The following is a 23459-nucleotide window of genomic DNA, read 5'->3' as shown; positions in this document are numbered from 1 at the left end:
GCTCCTTAATAATTTTGTCCCATTTTTTTCAACAGTCACATGGAAATAGATATACGTTCAAAGCCGCTTTTTCAAAAGTCAAAAGGTGCATGCAATTAAGAAGAAAGACGGTCTTGGAAGATGTACAGATGAGCTGCCTGCTGGTTCCTGCTCTGCTGGGTAACTTCTCATGTGTGACACAGGCCACTGATGTCGGCTCTACCCAGTGTCAGCTTCAAGTGTGACCTTTGCACTCAAATGCATGGGTTTAATTCAAGTTTGCAGTCTCCTGGTTTTGTTACTTTGGGCAACTTACCAGATCTCCCCAACCCACTTATTAAGGGACTGCAATGTCAATTTGGCCCATTAATGCTGATGTTGTCCTGTTACTTAAAGGTGCATATCTGGGCTGACTAGACAGTTCACCTCATTCATTTTTGTCTCCATCCTCATATATTGACAGTCCAATAGTCAGAATCACTCCTAGGCTGGAGGACTACGTATTTCAGGGTCCTGTGTTCTGTGCCTCTACGCTGGCTTTTGGTTCTCAGTGCGATTCCTCAGCAATCATGATGGAGCTGGAGAATGTGTCTTTATGGGACACAAGAATAATTCTAATTCATGCTCTTCTTGAGTGGCATTTGCACTGACCATTTTATAAAATTCAGTAAATTGTAATTGATGGCATGAAAATGCTTATTTATGTCCTTTTTGGGAACCTTGAGTCAGAATCACTGTCCTATACAACCAGCCAGCCTTTTGACAGATAAATTCATGTGGTATATTAGAAAGAGAAGCAGCTCTAGGCGAGGACAGACCTCATCCCAAGCCCTGGTCAGCTGTGCAGCTAGTCTGATGCTGGGAGAGCCAGCCCCATCTGTAAGCACAGGGAAAGCGGAGTTCTGTCAGATCACTTGGTGTTTTGGAAGACAGGCAAGAGCCCTTAGGTGAGGTCTGGCATGAGATCATGTTTATGTTGGTGGTGGTCACCAAGGTGGCTGAGTGCCCATGCCGTCATCGTTACACGGCCAGTAAGTGGGTATGTGGAATGAGCATCAGGTGGGTAGTGAGTGGTTGGGACTCAAAACCTAAAAGAGAGGGGAAAAGATGGAGTGAAGAGTGGGGAAGAAATCAGAGACACGGCATAGCTCGACTTACCAACCTAGAGCAGGCACAAGAAGGCAGCATGGCAGGGGAGAAGGCGAGAGGCAGGGGAGGAGGGAGGCAGGGAAGAAGGAGGGAGGCAGGGGAGAAGGAGGGAGGCAGGGGAGAAGGAGGGAGGCAGGGGAGAAGGAGGGAGGCAGGGGAGAAGGAGGGAGGCAGGGAGAAGGAGGGAGGCAGGGAGAAGGAGGGAGGCAGGGGAGAAGGAGGGAGGCAGGGGAGAAGGAGGGAGGCAGGGGAGAAGGAGGGAGGCAGGGGAGAAGGAGGGAGGCAGGGAGAAGGAGGGAGGCAGGGGAGAAGGAGGGAGGCAGGGAGAAGGAGGGAGGCAGGGAGAAGGAGGGAGGCAGGGAGAAGGAGGGAGGCAGGGAGAAGGAGGGAGGCAGGGAGAAGGAGGGAGGCAGGGGAGGAGGAGGGAGGCAGGGGAGAAGGAGGGAGGCAGGGGAGAAGGAGGGAGGCAGGGAGAAGGAGGGAGGCAGGGGAGGAGGAGGGAGGCAGGGGAGAAGGAGGGAGGCAGGGGAGAAGGAGGGAGGCAGGGAGAAGGAGGGAGGCAGGGAGAAGGAGGGAGGCAGGGAGAAGGAGGGAGGCAGGGGAGAAGGAGGGAGGCAGGGGAGAAGGAGGGAGGCAGGGGAGAAGGAGGGAGGCAGGGAGAAGGAGGGAGGCAGGGGAGGAGGAGGGAGGCAGGGGAGAAGGAGGGAGGCAGGGAGAAGGAGGGAGGCAGGGAGAAGGAGGGAGGCAGGGGAGGAGGAGGGAGGCAGGGAGAAGGAGGGAGGCAGGGAGGAGGAGGGAGGCAGGGGAGAAGGAGGGAGGCAGGGGAGGAGGAGGGAGGCAGGGGAGAAGGAGGGAGGCAGGGGAGGAGGAGGGAGGCAGGGAGAAGGAGGGAGGCAGGGAGAAGGAGGGAGGCAGGGGAGGAGGAGGGAGGCAGGGGAGGAGGAGGGAGGCAGGGGAGAAGGAGGGAGGCAGGGAGAAGGAGGGAGGCAGGGGAGGAGGAGGGAGGCAGGGGAGGAGGAGGGAGGCAGGGAGAAGGAGGGAGGCAGGGAGAAGGAGGGAGGCAGGGGAGGAGGAGGGAGGCAGGGGAGGAGGAGGGAGGCAGGGGAGGAGGAGGGAGGCAGGGGAGAAGGAGGGAGGCAGGGGAGGAGGAGGGAGGCAGGGGAGAAGGAGGGAGGCAGGGGAGGAGGAGGGAGGCAGGGAGAAGGAGGGAGGCAGGGGAGAAGGAGGGAGGCAGGGGAGAAGGAGGGAGGCAGGGGAGAAGGAGGGAGGCAGGGGAGAAGGAGGGAGGCAGGGAGAAGGAGGGAGGCAGGGGAGGAGGAGGGAGGCAGGGGAGGAGGAGGGAGGCAGGGGAGAAGGAGGGAGGCAGGGGAGAAGGAGGGAGGCAGGGAGAAGGAGGGAGGCAGGGGAGGAGGAGGGAGGCAGGGGAGAAGGAGGGAGGCAGGGAGAAGGAGGGAGGCAGGGGAGGAGGAGGGAGGCAGGGGAGGAGGAGGGAGGCAGGGGAGAAGGAGGGAGGCAGGGGAGGAGGAGGGAGGCAGGGAGAAGGAGGGAGGCAGGGAGAAGGAGGGAGGCAGGGGAGGAGGAGGGAGGCAGGGGAGAAGGAGGGAGGCAGGGAGAAGGAGGGAGGCAGGGGAGGAGGAGGGAGGCAGGGGAGGAGGAGGGAGGCAGGGGAGAAGGAGGGAGGCAGGGGAGGAGGAGGGAGGCAGGGAGAAGGAGGGAGGCAGGGGAGAAGGAGGGAGGCAGGGGAGAAGGAGGGAGGCAGGGAGAAGGAGGGAGGCAGGGAGAAGGAGGGAGGCAGGGGAGAAGGAGGGAGGCAGGGGAGAAGGAGGGAGGCAGGGAGAAGGAGGGAGGCAGGGAGAAGGAGGGAGGCAGGGGAGGAGGAGGGAGGCAGGGAGAAGGAGGGAGGCAGGGGAGAAGGAGGGAGGCAGGGGAGGAGGAGGGAGGCAGGGGAGGAGGAGGGAGGCAGGGGAGGAGGAGGGAGGCAGGGGAGGAGGAGGGAGGCAGGGGAGAAGGCAGGAGGCAGGAGTTCTGACTGTGGGGCTTGGATCCCTAGGCAGCAGGGACTCTAAAGGGTCCTAAGCAAGTGAGTAGCAAGGCCAGACTTGGTGGAGAAAGGCAAAGGCCCCCAGAAGGGGTGCAGGGCCTTGAACTGTGGCGCTCAGCACTTGTATCTGTAGGCTGGCGGAGTACTCATCACTGATTAGCCAAGTATTGGGTCCAGAATGGCTCCAGCATCTGATGGCTGAGTAACTGCTGAAAGACACCAGACACAAAGACTATGTCCTGCCTGGGAAATATATTCTTCTTCTCCATCTATCTTGTCAGATGGTTAACTGGCATTTGTCTCTTTCTTAAACTCAGGTTTTTCTCTGCACCTCATGAAGACTATTGTCTCTACTCCCCAACCCACTGTTAGCATTTAAGATCACATTAACACAATGCACTGGATTATACAAGCCTAGAAAGGAACTCAAAGTTTTGAAAACAATGACGTATAATTAAAAGTTCCCTACTCCCTCAAATAAAGGGGCGGGGCAGCACCATGGATCGGATCGATTTGCATAGCAATGCACATACAGCACCATAGGCAGATCTCTGCAAGGCATGACGGTCAAAATCCACAATGGAAGCCACAAGACCATATTCGCATGAATTCCTGCTGGACTCCCTCCCACACTTCCTTAGGGCTGACAGAGCGGGCAAGCGACAAGGTAGGCGACCTTTGGATACAATCCCCCTATGAGCTCTCAAGAGTTGGGATGTTAAGAAGAACTCCCACAAAATACAAGGCTGGTTTTATACCAGCCTGCAGGTGGCTTCAGGTCAAAGTGGGTCAGTGTTGTGTACAGCCTGGCACTGTGGGATGGAGAGGGACAGCAGAGGAAAGAGACTGCTCCCTACCACTTCTCATGTCACCCCGGGGCCAGACAGACCCCCAAGCCCAGCAATTGGCAGGAGAGGGTTGTTGGTCTTTTGGCCATTTTACGGCTTCCGTGTTCCTTTGTCAGGAAGAAGAAGGGCAGAGTCTTTGTGTGTGTGTGTGTGTGTGTGTGTGTGTGTATGTGCATATATACATATTCAAATTAGCAAGGCATTGAATTGCTAGCAACCCCAGGCTGAGGTTTTAAGGGGAGACGGGTTCACTCCCCCATATCAGCAATGTCTGACAACTTCTCTCAAACTTCAGGCTTCTTCTACCTGGTGCCTTCTTCACACCCAGCCTCAGGCCTCTCTATATACCACACGCCTTCCTGTGCATCCATTTCCCCTTCACGGCACTTAGCCTAACTGTATAAAACAATTAAGTGTGTAATTATGTGACATCTGTGTCACATGGGGACAAGGGGTGTCTTATCTCATCCATCAAGATCTGCCCCAGGTAACCAGTACAATGCTTAACTCAGAGAAGGCTCTCCATGCTTGTCTGTGGATGGAGTGGATTCCCGCGCACATATCCAACAGTCCCTGCTTCCGGGATGTCTTAGAGAATGTCACGCTTCTGATCTACAGGGTTTCTTGACCTTTCTTCTGGTCGGAAAGCACAGCACGCAGGTCATTCTGAAGCAGCCCCCACACAGCTCTCTTGACGGCGTGGGCAGCTCTCCTCAGCAGACACAGCATACATCATCTGAATCCCATCTTCCGGGCTCACTGACCTCATGCCACGCAAAGGGCTCTCATATTTATTGCCTTCATTTTTCTTCTACAAACATTCTGAGTTCTTCCGGTTTCCTCCAACCTGCTCTCTTCCCCACGCGACTGCTGGGCTTCCCGTCGGCGTCACAATGACAAATCAGTTGAGCCTGTGATAGCAATTCCACCTTGGCCTCTGGGAGGCCGCTCAACACCGAGCAATAACAAGAGCGCCTACGCTGAACTGCTGAACCACTGGTAGGCTGCCTCCAGGCTGACCCCTCGTCTCCTCTCCTCCCGGGCCTCCTCCTGGGATGTTGGTGAACGCCCTTGAGCCAACGGGAATGACCACGCTGTGAGCACTATGATTCTTTTTCACCATCCCAGGTGAACTTGCTCTTGAGTTAAGCACAAGAAGTCGTGACAATCGGCATGGCTGTCAGAACAACCTCTCATCATCTTCAACGAACATTCTAGCGGCTGGCAACGGCCCATTGCTTGCCTTCTCTCTGTCTCTCTCTGTCTCTGTCTCTCTCTGTCTCTCTGTCTCTCTCTGTCTCTCTCTCTGTCTCTCTCTCTCTCTCTCTCTCTCTCTCTCTCTCTCTCTCTCTCTCTCTTTCCCTAAAGTTTAGTCTTCCTTTCCAGCACTCTCCCAATTCCTTTATTTAAGATGCGGTCAGGAAGGGCGGGCAATGTGTGAGCAGTAGGGATGAAGCAGGGAGAGATGGCGGCAGCATCTTCCTGGTACACATGCATCAGCCTTCTCCATGAACACACGCAGATGACTTTCATCAGCTACTCACATTTTGAAAACTACAGTATGCCCAGAAATCCCTCTGTGTGTGAAGTTTAATTCAACATGCCTCTAAAGAGGCAAAAGTCATTTTTTATGACACATGGGGTTAATAGTCTGTAGACTGACAGCCTTGTGAGTCTTAGGGAATATTTTTATTAGGTAGAAAGAAACTTAAATGACAAGGAGTTTTCTATATAGCCACGGGAAATCTCTTCACAGCTTAGTGTGGAAAGAGTTGGATTTTATATGCGCATCATATGCGCTTGACAGAATCACAGGCATGTTGGCCATGAAGTAATCTATATTCAAATCAATAGTTTCAACTGAAAACACTTTCCTGTTTATTGGACTGGTGTGACCCTGTTACCAAGTCAATGGGTGAAAGCCTGGCTATTTCCATAAACTCATACGGTTCAATGCACCAGAGAGGGATTTTGTATTTGACATGTGAACAACCCAAAAGCTCTTTATGAGGATCCTGAGATAAAGACCTGTCAAAAGACTGAGGCCAAGGTCCTGGAACACATGGAGACCCTCCACTTACAGCCTGAGTGACAGAACAATCATGAGGGGGTCAGAGGACAACTTACAGGCTTGGGTTCTCTCCTTCCACCGCATGGGTTCTGGGGATCAAGGCCAGGCTGCCAGGCTTGAGCAGCAAGCACCTTTAGCTCCTGAGCCATCTTATCAGCCCCACGGAATATCACGGGAGGAGGCTTCAGAGCATGAGTCCAGCTGTAAAACCTTGCTGGTCCTTGCTGTCGCTGCCAATTCTCAAACTTATGATCTCCAACAGCTGTGACAGGGAGAAGGATGAAGTGACAGCCTGATCCTCTGTTTGCTTTCTATTTTGCTTTGGAGTCAGGAAGCACCGAGCACGGTGTTTCCCTTTTTCTCTTTTTGCTCCTTGGATGTTTAGTTGAATGCCTGCGTCACACTGCCCTTGCCAATGCCCATGCCACACTGTCCTTGCCTGAAAACCCTGGATCACTTCAGGACTTAGAAAGCAGGCAAATGGTAAATACTTAGCGACTGAACAAGCAACATACAAAAATGATTAAAGAAACATCAGTAAAGGGCAAGCCATTTTGCCTTACCTCCACCTCATTATGACTTTTTGGCTTGCTAGAATTAACTAGACTCCAGATATAAAATTATGAGCCTCTTGCTTTCACCTTAATTATTAAGTTATAAATCCATTTTCCTTCCTGTGAGCTCCTAAGGGAAGGGCTGCTCTAATTATCCTTGCATCTAAATCATGGGTGCAGCAAGTGCTTAGACTCTTGTAGAGGCATGATCCAGGGGAAATATATCACTCCCCAAAACTTCCTATTAGAAATCTAGGTTAGAGGATGCAGCCGAGCACTCCGAAGGTCTGTCCTGCTGCTGGTACAGGTCGAATCTCCAACAGTGGACGAGAGCCATCAAGCAAGTGGTACTGAGGAGTGAAAGCTCAGCTACCATTAGCTTGGCACTGTCGGGTTCAGAAACGTGGCCAGAGGTGGCATGCGGCTCAGTGGGAGGAGCATGAAAAGGCTCAGAGTTTGATGGCCTGTGTTGTGTAATGCAAAGAAAAATGAAAGAAAGACAGGAAGGAGGAGGAGAGGAGGAGGAAGAGGGGGAGAAGAGAAGAAGGAGCAAGAGGAGGAGGAGGAGGCGGCGCAGGTGCCGTTTCCTATGTAGGGTTAAAACAATAAGGATATATGCTATCTAAGAGCTCATACCCAACCTCAGAGCTCAAGCCATGCAATTGTCCAGGATGTGACCAATCTGCAGCCGTGCCCTCGGTGGCTCAATTAATGTGACAACAAAAAGGAGCAGAAAACTTGATTCTGATTCACTTAGAAATGCACAGCATTCAATGAGAACCAAGTGAGAACTTCTCTCAGTATGTGGTTCTCAGGCCCCAGGCCAAGCCTAGTAAAGCACGAATTCTGGAGCCAGAGCCCAGTGACTACAGTTTTCTAAGCACTATTGATGGCCACGATGCACTCAAGTTTGAGAAGTCTTGGTCTATAGGGTTGAAGCAACAGCCGTAGGCTTGGGGCTGGAGAGTTGGCTCCGAAGTTAAGAATACCAACTGCTCTTCCAGAAGACCCTGGTTCAATTCCTAACACAAGGAGGCTCACAACCATCATGCAACTACCACAACAAGAAAACAGCAACATATTCTTATCTAATCGCCTTCTAGTTTGAATAAGGCCAAGTTTCAAACACAGTGGACGGAATGGCTCAAATTCTACACAGTGCGCATCCTTTCACTGACTCATTCAATGATTAACTAACTGTATCTAGAGTTTTCCTGCCTGGCCCACAGTCAGGACAAATCTCTCTCACCCGCCAGTCCCACAGCCACTCAGACCCGACCAAGTAAACACAGAGACTTATATTACTTACAAACTGTATGGCCATGGCAGGCTTCTTGCTAACTGTTCTTATATCTTAAATTAACCCATTTCTATAAATCTATACCTTGCCACATGGCTTGTGGCTTTCTGGTATCTTCTATCTTCTCATGACAGCTGGTAGCATCTCTCTCTCCCTCCCAGCCTTCCACTTCCCTGAATTCTCCTCTCTCCTTGTCCCGCCTATACTTTCTGCCTGGCTACTGGCCAATCAGTGTTTTATTTATTAACCGATCAGAGCAACACATTTAACATACAGAACATCCCACAGCAACTAACAGATGTTGAGTTGTTCCTACAATGACCCAGTCATGGGGGCAAGCAAGAGAGACACTGGATCTAATACTTACCTTGCCCTCACCCAAAGAACAAGACTAAACAATGCAACTTAAGTCTCGTCAAAGGGAACCGTGAGGTGCTGGGCACTGTCCAGAGTGGGCCAGACCCTCTCACAATCATCATTAATCAAGAAAATGCCTCAAAGCTTGCCTACAGGCAATCCGGTGAGGGCATTTTCTCAACTGACATTCTTCTTCCCAGGCGAGTCTAGCTTGTGTCAAGTTGACAAAAAACACAATAATCAAAAACCTAAGCAGGTCTCTCAGCTTGTGAGGCCATTCCACTTTTAAGAACTCACAAACCCATAGGTGTTTATGTATGTACAATGACAGATACATGGCTATAATCACAGAAGAAAAATATGGAGGAAAAATACTGATCTGAATGAGCCCCCCACAGTGGATCCAGGCTCAGCATCCATTCTATCTTCCACAGTGCAGACAACGGTAAACTAAGACATTGCTGTAGGTGAACAGGTTCCTTGTGTGAGAAACCGGGGAGGAAAGCAAGATGGAGCCAGACTTGGGCCACCCGGGCAGTGTCTGGCCACAAGTGCCTTCTCTGGAATCCCTGCACACATGTGAGGGCATGGAGAGGAAGGTTGTCTGCACTGCTTAAATGGAGCTAGTCACAGCCACAACTGTGGCTCTGGAGCCACAGCTGGGGCACTGAGCTGCCAGTCTGCTGGAGCCCGCCCAGTTTTGCAGGTTTAAGTCCACAGCCAACAGAGGGCAGCAGTCTCCCACTGAGTTCTGAGGTCTAGGCTGAGCTTGCCCCAAAACCCTTCAAATGGTTCATGAGCAAAGGCTTCTAGCCAAGTGCCGTTCTTCAAAACAGCTTGGCCCCTGCTTTCTGAAACTAAAATGATGTCACCAGAGGGTTACCAGACAGGTGGAAGAGCGAGAGGTTTTTGTGAGTCTAAACACATGAATACGTTGAAGTACTTTGAAAACATATGCACTGTTATTAACTTCAAATGCCACTTAACACTCATCCTTCATCTCTTCTAAGTGGCTGATGTACACGGGGACTTTCAAAGGCTTCATATTTATGCACAAAGGGCACTCACTCCCCTGTGGAGCTCCCGGGGGGCCGAAAGGCTTACCAGCAGGTGTGGAAGTGGACTTTGGTGCTGGAAGTAAACTCCTGCGTGGTGGTGTCGCATTGGAGGAAGGTGCCGGGGCTGCCCGGCCAGCTCCCTTGGGTATGTCCTTAGAAGGCGGAGCTGGCTTCACAGGTGGCTGCTCTTCATTCCCAAAGGTCGAACCTGTGGGGGGCAGATTACGTGTTAATTATAAGTTCATGAAAAATGGATGGACCCATTTGCCATTCCGGCCTGCCCGCCAATCCTAAGGCTGCCATCGGCGTTAGAATGTGCCTTTCAGTGAGTGACCTTGAAAAGCAGTCGCCTGGAAATGGATGTGGAAAAGATCTCCCTTTAGTCAGGACCTAAACATCTGTCGTTCGGACCCTCTTCAATGAAGGAATGACACAAATTGTCCTCCCATGGCACACACCTCCTTTGCTTACATGTATGTGTAACTGTGTGCTGTTATAAGCATCAACTGGGAAGCTCATGGGTCGGGGGTGGGGGTGGGGTGGGGGGGCAGTGCTCTTCTGAAATAGAGTATAAGTGATGGAGGAGAGTTGAGAACACAAACGCAGTCGCCCGCGGTTCCCAGACGCCGTGTGGATATTCACACAGGATGAGAGATGATCGAGTTCCCTGTGTAAAAGAGCATGGAGTCTGCATAGACCCTACAGCAGCTCCCGTGCCCTTTAAATCCCGCCCAGGATTTTGGTAATACCTACGTGTTGATAATACAATATGAATGCTGCGCAGGGTGTTGTTATGGCCAAGGTTTAGAGAGTAATGACGAGGGACATTATGAGGAGACTGACACAGAGACAGTGTTTAGCTGAGCGGTTTTGCTCCGCACTCGGTTAAGCCACAGATGTAGAACCTACAGATACCCAGTGATGGATGCTACAGACATGTCTCCCTGGCCAAGGAAATGTTTCCAAGATCTGGGGAATCTAGTTCATTTCACCTCCAGAAAAGGAGGCATGGGGTGGAGGTGGAGGCAGAGGGTGGGAGCAGAGACAGAAATCTTTGAGATGCACAGGGGCGTTTGGTCTCCAGGCCAAGAGCTCCCTGCACTGCCGCTTATTTATTTATTTTTATTGAAACTTTAAATTTTATTTTATGGGTGTTTTGCCTGCTTTATGGGTGTTTTGCCATGCATACTACATGTATGCAGTACACATAGAGACCGGAAAAGGGCACCAGATCCCCCTGAAACCGGAATTACAGATGTTGTGTGAGCCACCCTGTGGGTGCTGGGAATTAAACCTTCATCCTCTGGAAGGGCAGCCAGGGCTCTTAACCACTGAGCCATCTTTCCAGCCCCAGCCATCCTTATTAAGAAGGCAGGAGAAATGGATGGCTAACTGCAGTTTGCTACTCCATACAGAAATAGTCTCTCTGTTCACAGGACAGTTTGTCACAACCAACTGCTCTGACACTCTGAGGATCCAGGAAACTGGACTATCAGCTGTGTCAGAGTTCAGTCGAAAGAGTCTGGCCCAAACCGGTCTTCTGCGTCTTCTGAAACTTTTGAGAGGTTTATGTATGTGACCCTTAAAGACAAAAATAAGGTTTCCTCAAGAGAGAAGTCTTCCAAACATCCCTCTGGGAGGAGGTCTGGGGCCTCATCTGCTGACTGGGAGAGGCTGAACACGCCCAGATCAGCACTCATTTGGAACACACACCCATCTGTAGGTCAGAACTGCAGATGTGAAATGTAAGTTCTGACAGCTGGAAGAGGCACAAGGCACTGGAGGGAGAGGCTGAGTTTGTTTCCATCATTCTGAAGGGAGGGTCACAACATTCCACTCCTATCGGCCTGCATAAAAACGATGGTGTCGTTAAAATGGCCTCAGCATTCAAGATACTTGACGATTACATGAAACTATTGGGAGTATGAGATCGTTGCTTTTTTCTCCAGGGAGACCTGAGAGTCTCCTTAAAATTGGTGAGACTTGTGTTGTTCTGGGAGAAAGGCCTCTTTAAGAAGGACAGATAAAGAACTTGCTCCTGCCCGAAGCAGCTGGTATTGTACAGCTCTCTTCGGTCACCGTACATGGCTTTAAGTAGTTCTAAACACAGCTAAGAGAATGTGCATGGCCTCCACAAGCCCAACGGAAGCACCAAAATTCCACAGAACGGGGTCTGCGGAGCTGGCATGAGATAAAGAAGCAGGCAAAGCATGCCATCCAAACCCAGCGGGGGGGGGGGGGGAGCATCAGCATGGATCTGCAGGAGGAAGACTGAGTGGGCCCAGAATTACACAGCAATCGATCAATCCGTCTGCGCCTGAATTCAGAGACGTTCTAAGCATTTGTGGGGATGTCAGAGCTAAGAGGGGCTCAGCTGCCCGAGATATTTCACAGGGAATCAGCTGATGTGTGGCCTGCTGCCGCCATCCTAGTCTAGTCAATGAAACGTGCGGTGGGAACTAAAATCCGGTGCACAAGTCCTCACACGGTCCTTTATTTAACAATTTATCAAACATTTCTCAGGCCCAGATATAATTTGTGGGAGCATTTGCCGAGTTCAAAAGCCCTATTATCAAATCCTCTCGCATCTGGCATCATGTTGTTACACGCGATTTATTCAGGGAGTGTGTCAAGTTAGAGACTTGGCTGTCTTCCAGGATGGGAAGAAATCACTCCGTGTGTTGGGAAGCTAGCACTTCCCTCTGAGACCAGGCCTCTAGCACCTCAAAAAGAAGACAAGTAGGAAAACTTAATTCCATCCACCATTGGTTCGCTACGGCTGGCACCAAACGGGCCCACTCTTTGAGAACTGGCTTGCGCCGGTTAGTCATTAAAGATCTACATTCAGGAAGAGGAAAGCACTCGGAATTTGGAAGCGGCCACTGAATGCCGAGTACTTGACAACATACAGATGGCATCAAGCTCGTGCTCAGGAAGAATGAAAAATCAACTAGAGATGGGCTGGAGAATCTGGGCAGCTGGCTGTGACAGGTCTTGCTCAGTCACCTCACTCCTGGCGAACCCCCACCTGCTCTGGCCTGAGGTTTACAGACAGTTTATCCTCCTTGTCACCTCACCACGGGACAGCGGGAACACCAGCCGGGTGCAGACGTGGAAGACGTCCAAGGCAAGGCCATCATCGCTCACACCCGCTACATCCTCACACCGGTTCCTTCATTCATCGGGGGAATAAGAAAATTGACTCTATAGTCTACTGTGAGACTTGGAAGTTAATGCCAGGGCATTTTTTAAGTTGATGCAGGGGTCTGGAGAGATGGATCAGCAGTTAAGAGCTCTTGCAGAGGACCAGGGTTCAGTTTCCGGCACCCCATAAGGTCATTCTCAACTGTCTGTAATTCTAGTTTCAGGAGAACAGATGCCCTCTTCTGGCCCTCTTGGGCACTAGGTACACACATGGTATATGTACACGCATGCAGGCAAACCCTTACACACAAAATAAGAAAATTAAAAATTAAAAAAACGTTCTTGCAGGAGTTAGTGCAAGACAACACATTACTGTCTGGCACACTGTACGCGTCTACGTGTTAGTTATTAACGTGCATGCTGGCTTTCATTTCTACAGTTAGTCATTTTAATAGATCCATTTGTCCAAGGAACTTGGGAAGTCTTCGAAGATTACCATCAGATGGCCTGCAGAACATGGAAAGAAAAAGGGGGAGTGGCGAGGGAAATCCAATCATCCTGTCAGGACCAAAGGCTAAAGAGAAGATGGGATACAATTGCTTTAATAAAATATGATGAACCATTTCACCCAGAAAATGGTGGGAATAATAACAAAACGGATCACCAATCCGACGGAAGACAAGACAGAATCAATCTCATCTCTAGTGAAATTGACTGGACAGTAAGGAGATGTGCTCAGCTGCCCTAAGCATCCAGACAAACTGCTCACAGGGACTCACCCCCACCACAGACAAGCGAATGCAGAGGGCATCACGGCTCTTCCATTTGGCTATCCATTCATTGGCTATGTTACTAATCGATTTTTAAATCTCTGTCAGGCTGTAGAGTTGAGATGCTTTTTCTCAGCTGGTTATCGATTTTCAAGTTTTTCTTTCCTTCCCTAAGATGCCCATCCACAGCGTCTACCCACCTTTATACGGAGTTTCTCCTAGTTCTTTGCATATGGCAGATGGCACTCTTTTATTGGCTGTATATTTTCAATATTAATTGGTTTCATATTAAAATGTGGCCATTTTTCATCGACCTTCACAAGCAGAGTCTAGAATCTCTGAGGAAAAAACAGTGGGCCAAGCCTAGGCAAGGCAAATTTTGAAAAGATCTTATTTATTTTTCCTTTTCCGTGGATAGGTGTTTTGCCTGCATGTGTATGCATGCAGTGCTCTTGGAAGCCAGTGTCGGATCCCCTGGAACTGGGATTGCAAATGGTTGTGAGCCACCACGTAAGAGTTGGGAACGGAACCAGGTCCTCTGCAAGAGCAGCCGGTGCTCTGAACTGTTGAGCGGTCTCTCTAGCCCCACCAAGACCAATTTTCAAGCCAGACTATCAAAGGTGGAGGGCTCATCTTGTATCTCACACTGGGATGAACACATGTGGAATGGTATCGGCTTCAAGATAGGAGATCAATGAAACAGAACAGCTCAGAGGCGGAGCTTCAGAGGGCAGAGAGTGGATACGTGCTGGTCAGGCCTTTTCCTTTAGTCCTGGATGGGAACTAAACTACATTCTCCATCCTCCCTGTTGACCCCTGTGACTGAGTTCTAGCAAATGGGCTGAAGGCCATAAATGACGCCCCTCTATCTCAGGCATGGTCCATATGTTCCTCCCATGAACACTGTATTGTGCCCCATCTACCAGCTGAATGTCTCTTGAGCACTCACAATCCTTGTGTTAGATGACTTAGAAGCCTAGCAATTGACTCCAGTCCTTCAGATGCATGTGCACCCACACACACGCAAATGTGCATACACAGACATACACATCATACACATCATAAAGAAGAAAAAACAAATGAATTAGGCATAATAAAAATAACATTTAAAACTATCTGTGTTTTAAATACACTATTAATAAAACGAAAAGACAACCTACAGAATTAAAGGTCAGCTGAAGGTCTAGTATACACAGTATATACTTATAAACTGAGCAACAGAAAGACATTCAATCTAATTTAAAAATGAGCACAGGCTTTAAAGAGGCACTTCTCCAAAGACGACATGTAAGTGGCCAATCATCATACGGAAAAGGACGCCATAGCCACCGGGGAAAGGCAGGGCCAACCACAAGGCATCGCTGCTCATCTACCAGAAGTGGGGCGACGGCTCAGTCAGTATAATGCTGGCACAAGTGTGAGGGCCTGGGTTCAGATCTGGTGTGGCACGTGTCTGTAATCCCAGCCCGGGGAGCACGTGTCTGTAATCCCAGCACGGGAAGCTGGGGGACAGAGACATGTGCATCAGGAAGGCTGGCTGGTCCCTAGCTGAAGGCGGGAGCTTCAGGGTCAGCAATGAAGCTACATTTCTAAAAATAAGGTGGAGGGGGATATAGTGAACCACCCAGCAACAACCTCTGTCCTTGACACATGCACACATACACTCACACACACACACACACACACACACACACACACACACACACACACACGCACACATACACACACACACACACACACACAGTAGAACAGTTATAATAAAAAGTATAGACAGATGCGGCCGTTGGATTGTAAAGCAAAGCTTTGGGAAACAGTTTGTCATCCTCTCAAAATGTTATCTGTACAGTTACCATATGGCCAACAGTTCTGCTCAAGGTATATGCCCAAGAGACAGGAAATCACCTATCTACCCTAAAATCTATGCTTAAATGTTGATAGGGACATAGGTCATGATGGAGTGGAAAAATCCAAATGCTCATCAAACAATGAATGGAAGGAAAAATGGTATATCTAGACAATGGAATATTAGTCAGCTGCCACAGGAAGGACTGAAAGCCTGGCATGTGTCACTATAGTGAGCTTTGAAGACACCGTGCTAAGTGAAAGAACCCAGATATAAAGGGGCATATGCTATATGGCTCCGTTTACTCGAAATGTCCAGAATAGGTCATGTGAGGAGTGAAACGGGGAGTGGTCACTGACAGGGGTGGAGTTTCTTTGGGGGAATGAAATAGAGCTTTTGCTTTATATCCTTGTGAATATACTAGATCCATTGGGTTGTACATTTTGAAGGGTACAATTTATGGTGTTTGAATTATATCTCAATGAAAAAATCTATTCTGGTGTTCCCTTGTCTAGGTCTTGATCCAGTTCTGTGTCCTGTGCGCTGCATGGAAGCTACAGGGGATCCCAACCAGCTTGCCTTGGGTTCTTCCGTCTCCTGGTGGTACAGGACACAAAAGAAGAATGACCTTCATGCTCCCTGCACATTCCTTTATCCCTCCTGGCATCCCTGAGTCCTGTCACCCTCCTCATTCACCCCTCCCAATGAGCATGCCCTCCTCACCCACCCCTCCCAATAAGCATGACCTCCTCATTCACTCCTCCCAATGAGCATGCCCTCCTCACCCACCCCTCCCAATGAGCATGATCTCCTCATTCACCCTTCCGAAAAGCATGCCCTCCTCATCCACCTCTCCCAATGAGCATGGTTACGAGCCACTCTGGCCTACCACGACTGCCATTGTCTGGATGTGCTCTTCCTAATTCAGGTGCTGCCTATGGAAAGAGGCCTTTGGGGTGACTGAGCACGAGGTTATGAATGGGGTTAAGAATATTACATGACAGATCATGCTGCCTTGGCGTGTTATCCTTCCATGGTCTGCAGTGTGAGGATGTAGTGCATCCCCACTGTGGAAGATGAGCCAAGACAGCCCAAAGGCTGAATATTGGACTTCCTGGGGTCCAGCATTTCTACTCCGTGGTATTTGATTATAGCAGCATAGAGCAAGACAATCAGGCTCAGATCAGGAAAGTCTACACAGAAGCAAAGCTTTTGTAGAATTCTGGGCACTGGGAAGAATAGTAGAAGATTCCTGGGATATTCGATATCACCCTAAAGAGTATAGAGTGACGCCTCATCAGCGATGTCAGGTTGAAACTTGAGGACTGTCATCTATACTCATTCTTCACTTGCTGGGAAGGCCAATAAGGCTGAATTTTCAAAAGAAGAATTGATTATGCAGGAGGGGGCAGAAAGATTGCAAGAGCCAGAGGACCAGGAAGTCTGACCTGAGATTGTGTCTCCTAGAAATGGAAGGGAAGCTAGAGCCACAATACCTCAACAATATGGCTGCCTCAACACCCCTGGACAAAGAACTAGAGACAACTCCGGACTTCTGAGAGAGGGAGAATTAGCCTCTCCTGGGGATGAGCCCCCGACTTGACTACCAAGTGACTCAGCAGATTGTATTTGTGTGTGTGTGTGTGTGTGTGTGTGTGTGTGTGTGTGTGTGTGTGTGTCTGTGTGTGTGTAACAGTAATAACCAAAGAAAAGGAGGCGATGAATTTGAGAGGGAGTCGGGGAGGCACGGGAGGAGTTAGGGGGAGGAGAGAAATGATAGAATTATATTTTGATTTTTTTAAATTTCACCAAAAGAGGAGTTAAGAGCAAAGAGGGTCAAAACTAACCAGAGCAAAATGAACTTCTCACAGAAAGGGGAAGTTGTAGGAAAAGGCAGAAAACTATTAATAATGTAAACACACGATAGCAAACTCTAAGAAACATGTTTTATTGATTCTGAATATTTATCCCAAGTAGCATGATTAAGCTACTCTCTTGGCAGACTCTTTTAGGACTATTCCCAGGCAATCAAGCTGCATAATGTTCTGGGTGCATGATTAACCAACTGATGCATATTTCATTCATTTAATGGCATTTATAACTTGGTGACAAAATTCAGCTTAATTATTAAAGTACTAACTGAATGTTTCATATCCTGCCTTCTGCATATTTTAACGTATGTGCTGTGGCTGGCATGTGGGAAATCCCTCACAGGATCATATGGGAAAGCCTAGATCTCCAGCTGGTGGCACTCTTTTGAGAGGTTCTAAAACTTTAGGAGGTGGGACTTAGCCACAGGAAGGTCACCAGGGGCAGATCCTTGTATGTTATCCTCAGTCTCTTCTTACCATACTGTCTGCTTCCACTACCAATATGTTCTTCCAAAGGACATGGGGCCAAGTAATTGTGGAATAAAGCCCCCCAAAACCATTAGCCAAAATAAAACCTCCCTATGATGTGTCAGGTAGACAACTAACACACTGTGTGTGTGTGTGTGTGTGTGTGTGTGTGTGTGTGTGTGTGTGTGTATGCATGCATGTGTATCTGTCTCATACTAAAGGGTGATGTAGATATCACTGAACAAACACCAACAGCTGTTATTATTAGTATTATGTGACCATGCGTATCAGTTCCTTTTCCCATGGCTGTGACAGAATTTGTGCCTGAAGCAACCTAAGGAAGGAGATATAGTCTCACGGTGGGGAAGGCATGGCGGCTGAAGTGGTTGAGTCCATGGTGTGAGAGCTCACGGCTTACACATGCATGTCTTTGTGGACCAAATTCATAGTATCCAGGCCAGGACCAGAAGCAGCTATTACATTCAACACCTACCCCTAGCAGCCTACATCTGCTAGGTAGGTCACAGTTCCAGAGGTACTCAGACAATTCCTCTAGCTGGGAACTAAGGTTCAAATTCATGAGCTTGAAATAGACCTTTTACATTCACCCTATAACATTCCACTGCTGGTCTCCATAAGTTCATAGCTATCCTGTAACGTGAAATGCACTGCGTCCAACTACAGGGGATCTCATAGATTGGTTTTTAAATATTTGTTTATTTTTACTTAATGTGTATCGGTGCCTTTACCTGCATATATGTATGTATCTCCTCCACTGTATGTACAGTACCCAGGAGGGTCTGAAGAGGGCATTGGATCCCTTGGAGCTGGAGTTACTATTCATTGTGAGCCACTGTGTGGGGTCTGGGAATCAAATCAGGTCCTTTGCAAGTGCAACAGTGCTCTTAACCCCACGGCCGCACAGATGGCCCTGGTTGATTGCTGGATTACAGAACAAAACAAATCCACGTGAACATTAGTGATATATATATATATCACTAATATATATATATATATATTTGTTTGAAAGTGGGAGGGTGAAGAGGGATTGGAGGGAGGCGGAAGAGCGGCCAATAAGGAAGATATACATGTGAAATTGTAAATAATAATAGTAATAATACCTAGAGTGTTTCAATTCAGGAAGAGTGGCCAGCATGGAAGACACACATATGTGAAGTTTTAAATAATAATAGTAATAACACCTAGAGTGTTTAAATTCAGGAAGAAAGAGTCAGCAGCGCAAACACAAACTTCTGTAACTACATGCACCGTGTCCATGGGTCAAGGTGACATGGCGTGAGCCCGAATGAGCTTGGTCAGCCTTAGCCTTATTGTCTCCACTGCCTGCCTCCTGCAGCCTCACCAGGCACAGGAGCAACTGTAGTCAGTAGGATTTGGCCCCATGGCTTCTGGTCCTACCATACACGAGAAAGTATTTGAGAAACACCTGGTGTCCACATGAATCAAGTACTGGATGCAAATCTGTCCCACGGGACCACTGTGTCCTGTCACAGCCATGTTGTCTTTTCCTCAGATCTTGAATTCAGGGTCCCTAAAAGGTTCACACTTTCCCCAGCATGGACTCACGCTTTTCCCGGCACTTCCCATGGACTCATGCAGTCATGAATAAGGCATGAGCACTTGTATACACTATAACGTGTTGGTTTTGGAAGTATTTTCAAAAGATTCAAGCCAATCCACACAATGGTATGAATCAGAACTAGGGCTGGGGCTGGGGCTGTAGCTCAGTGGTAGAACACTTGGCTGGCATGTAGAGAGTCTCCGGTTTGCTCTCCCTGGTACAGAAAAATAATTTCTAAAAGGCTTACCAAGAGTCAGTGAGCTTTTCTGGCGCCCATGTGCTTCCAGCTCACCTGATTCTTTTCTCACACGTCAGACTTCAGCTTTCTTTAGGCTCACCTTGTGCGTCAGTGTCTGGACTCGGCAGTCTCAGCATGAACATCACCTTGACCTTGTTCCATACACGCTGAAGTTAAACTGTTTCATTAAGAGGATCACACACCAAGACTAGGCTGGATGCATGCAATGAATGTCACACACAAGAGGACCCAAGGACACACCACAGGGGCCATCTCAACAGAGGCAGAAAAGGCTTGGGACAAAGCTCAATATTCCTTCACAATAGGAGTCCTGGAAAGGTAGGGTAGAGGGAATCACCTTGTCATCATAGAGGCTCTGTATGTCACGCATTACACAAAATGGGCAAGAGAGCAAAGGATTCCGCCTACAATCTGAAACAAGATGAGCATGCTCACTCCCTCCACCTTATTCCACAGAGTGTTCCAAGTCTTAGAGGAGCAGAATGAGAGAAAAAGTTAAAAACAGAAAAGGAAAAAGGCAAAGTATCCCCATTTGCAGGTCACTTGATCCTATACTTACAACACCCTGAAGACTCTGCCAGAAGATTCTAGAACTGATAAGCACTTTCAGCAAAACACTAGGGAAGAAATCAAGGTAGACACACAGTAGCCTTTCTATATTCCAACAACAAACTTGCTGGAAAAGAGACCAGGATGAAAACTCCATTAGCAATAGTGTCACAAACGAACCACTTAGAAATAACCCTATCTAAGGGAGTGGGAGACTTCACAGTGAAAACCTTAAAATACAGAATAAAGAAACTGAAGAAGACATCAAAAGATGGAGGGGCTGCCCACGGATTGGTACGGGTAATACGGTGAAACTGTTACCAAAGTAGTATAGGATTCAGTGCCATTCCTTTCAAAACGCCAATGAAATTTCCCACGGAAATAAACAACAGCAAAAACAAACAATCTAAAAAATATTCTACACTTCACACGAAAGCACAAAACAGCCTCAAACGTCCTCAGTAGAAAGGATGCCACCGAAGGCCTTCAACACTGGGCCTCAAATTACACTGTAGAGCTATAGTCACAGAACCAGGATGGTACCGGCTCAAGACAGACACATGGGACAGTGAGAATATAGTCAAAGACCCAGAGGTAATCCCACACAGCTGCAGCCGCCTCGTTGTTCGCAAAGATGTCAAAGTTAGGAACTGAGAAAAGATGGTCTCATTAACATGTGGTATTGGGAAAACTGAGTTTCTGCACATAGAAGAATGAACATTTATGTGTTCTCTCTCTCTCTCTCTCTCTCTCTCTCTCTCTCTCTCTGTCTCTCTCCATCCCAAATAAAGCAACTCAAAATGGATCAAAGACCTTAACCTACGGCCTGAACTCTTCTGAAACTCCTAGAGGAAAACACAGGTCAACTATGTCAAGATAGAGACACAAGCCAGGCAATAATCTCCCCAAACGGACGACATCAGATCAAAACAAAAAACTTCTTCACAGCAAAGAAGCAGTCATCGCACTGAAGAGGAAGCCATAGCTCAGTTAGAGGTCTTTCCCATCTCTACATCTTTCACAGGATTAGGGCACAGGACCTAGAAAGGACTCTAAGATTTCCACACCAGATAATGGATTCAATCAATCAACAGGCAAATGAATTGGACAGATAGTTGTAAAAAGAAGAAACTCAAGAGCAATGAAAGTGTCCAATACTCACAGCCATTAGGGAAATGCAAATTCAGACTGCATGGAGGCCCTATCTTAGTTGAGTAGGTGTCACCAAGGAAGCAAACCAACAAATGCTGGCATGGGGAACAGGCATGCTAGTGGGGATGTCAATGTGTGTGCTTCCACTGGGGAAATCAGTAGGGAGGTTCCTCACAAAACTAAAAGCTCTTCCCATGTGACCCAGCGATACCAGTATGAACTCTAAGTCAGCACACTGCAGAGACACGTGGACATCCACACTCCCTGCACCATCTGAGATGGTCAAGATACAGAACCAGTTATCCATTGACAGGTTAGTAGATAAAGAAAATGTAGCAGGTGTACACAATGAGTGTTATTCAGCTATATGAAAAAACAAAATCTGCCACAAGCTTTACCGTTGTAAAAGAACTACATTTATCAGCCTTTTGGAATAACAACAGCAAGCAGAGGATAGACTATTTGGGGTATAGGAGGTGACGAGTGATGTGGAGAAGAAGGTAGTGGAGGGCGGACATAAGGTATAATGCTGCATGTGTGTGCTAATGTCATAAGGAAACCTACTACTCTATATACTAACTAAAAAAATTAATTACAGGGAAAAAAAGACAAAGTAAAGGTGCCCAGTGCACTTCCGGGTACACCAGCATTGAGGAAGTGGCCAACCAGGCTTCCATATGCTCAGGAAGCCAGCATGGAGCCTCATGCAAAGCCTATCAGAATAACTGTTATACCTGCTGTCCTTTGTGGGCTGGATCTCCTCAGCCTTCATATCGTTCCCAGAAACCCACAGTGGTCCCTCAAAGGAGGCCGGTTGTAAAGAGGAAGGATTGAGAACCGTGGTGCTGTGGGAGGGTCTGTACGGCAAATGTGTTGCTGATGGGTCAATAAATAAAACACTGACTGGCCAGTAGCCAGACAGGAAGTATAAGCAGGACTAACAGAGAGGAGAACTGAGAGAACAGGAAGGCGGAGAGAGACACTGCCAGCCGCCACCATGACAAGCAGCATGTGAAGATGCCGGTAAGCCATGAGCCACGTGGCAAGGTATAGATTTATAGAAATGGATTAATTAAAGCTGTAAGAACAGTTATAAAGAAGCCTGCCACGGCCATACAGTTTGTAAGCAATATAAGTCTCTGTGTTTACTTGGTTGGGTCTGAGCGGCTGTGGAACTGGTGGGTGACAGAGATTTGTCCTGACTGTGGGCCAGGCAGGAAAACTCTAGCTACACTGTGGTTCTCTCTCTGTCCATCTTTCCCCAGTAACCTGCATCCTAACAAGAAGATGATCCCATGGCAGCCCTGTTTACCTTCACTTAGTGTGAACATTAACTTCTTACCAGGCTAGGAAGTAGCCTCAGAATTCTAGGTGTGCAGAAAATGATGTCCACCTGAAGACCAGAGGCTATTAACCCATCCATCCAAGGTCCTCATGAGGTATAAGACACATCTGCATCATCAGGTGCCAGTTAGGACAAAAAAAAAATCCCTCTGTGTCCAGGAGAATGTACTGAACTCCTATAGGGTCCAGGCTCGGGAGCTCTCCTAGATACGTGGTGACAGCAAGGCCTTTAATAGCCAGATCCTAAGAATGCCAGGCAGTACCATTACAAAGCCCACACTCTATCTCAAGGCAAAGCCTGAAAGTAGTGTCTTTTAACAAGGCACTCTGCCATAAGGTTAATCAGAGGACTAAGCAAAAGACACGCAAATACTTTGTGGAGGACCCAGTACTCGATGAATGTTGACTGTCAAACCAATTCAGTGTTGCATTGTGCGTACTCGCTCAGTTCCTCTGTGGTGTGAGTATGGTGCTTACTCACTGGAACTCACAATGAGGCTGAACTCTTCACTCTAGCAGCACTGGGGGTGGGCCAGAGGGAGGTGTCTGGCTCACAGGGGTAGAGCCCTCACAGGGCGATCACTGGTTTTCTATCAGAACAACCTAGCTGCTGCCGGAGTTTGGCCTCTTTTCTCTCTCATCCTGGTCCTGTCCGCCTGTTAGCTTTTCTGTCACACACGCCATAGTGCCAAGCCCTCACTACAAGGTGGGCAGGTGTCAGGCATGCCAAGATCCCTTGGCTTTCCAAAGCATGAGCCCACACAGACCTCTTTTCTTTAGAAATTACTCAGCCCCAGGTATTCTGTCATAGCAGTAACGGGAAGACTAACAGTGTTCCTTTGTGGGATATCAAAACTATTCAAATAAAGATGGCTGGTTGCCAAAGGATGCAGAGATGGGGTGGTGCTTACATGACTCTCTCTGTCACAGAAGCACTCACAGAGGGTCAGTGCCGGCATCACCAAACCCAGGACTTTTGAATTCTTTGCACAGAAGTGACTCAAAGCTCTCCTCTGCTCTGGTAAATTCTCTTTAGCGTCTGCCAGGCCACTTTCACAAAGGCAAGAACATAGTCTAATATTGATGGAGGTTAGGGTCTAAAGAGACCGAGGGCTAATAA

At 48.4% G+C, this 23459-nt stretch overlaps 1 protein-coding gene across 1 annotated transcript in view; it reads right to left on the bottom strand.

Moving 5' to 3' along the window:
- The window catches only part of Mtus2 (microtubule associated scaffold protein 2), a 245831-nt gene that overhangs the window by 102392 nt on the left and 119980 nt on the right, over positions 1–23459 (bottom strand). Inside the window, exon 4 of the mRNA XM_059249359.1 lies at positions 9404–9565. Within this exon, the coding sequence (XP_059105342.1) occupies positions 9404–9565 (162 nt within the window). The remainder of the gene's footprint in view (positions 1–9403; positions 9566–23459) is intronic.

Source organism: Peromyscus eremicus, chromosome 23 (genome assembly GCF_949786415.1).
Source record: "Peromyscus eremicus chromosome 23, PerEre_H2_v1, whole genome shotgun sequence".
Lineage (NCBI taxonomy): Eukaryota > Metazoa > Chordata > Mammalia > Rodentia > Cricetidae > Peromyscus > Peromyscus eremicus.
The sequence above is the reverse complement of the archived record's forward strand: the minus strand, read 5'-3'. Positions and strand labels throughout refer to the sequence as shown.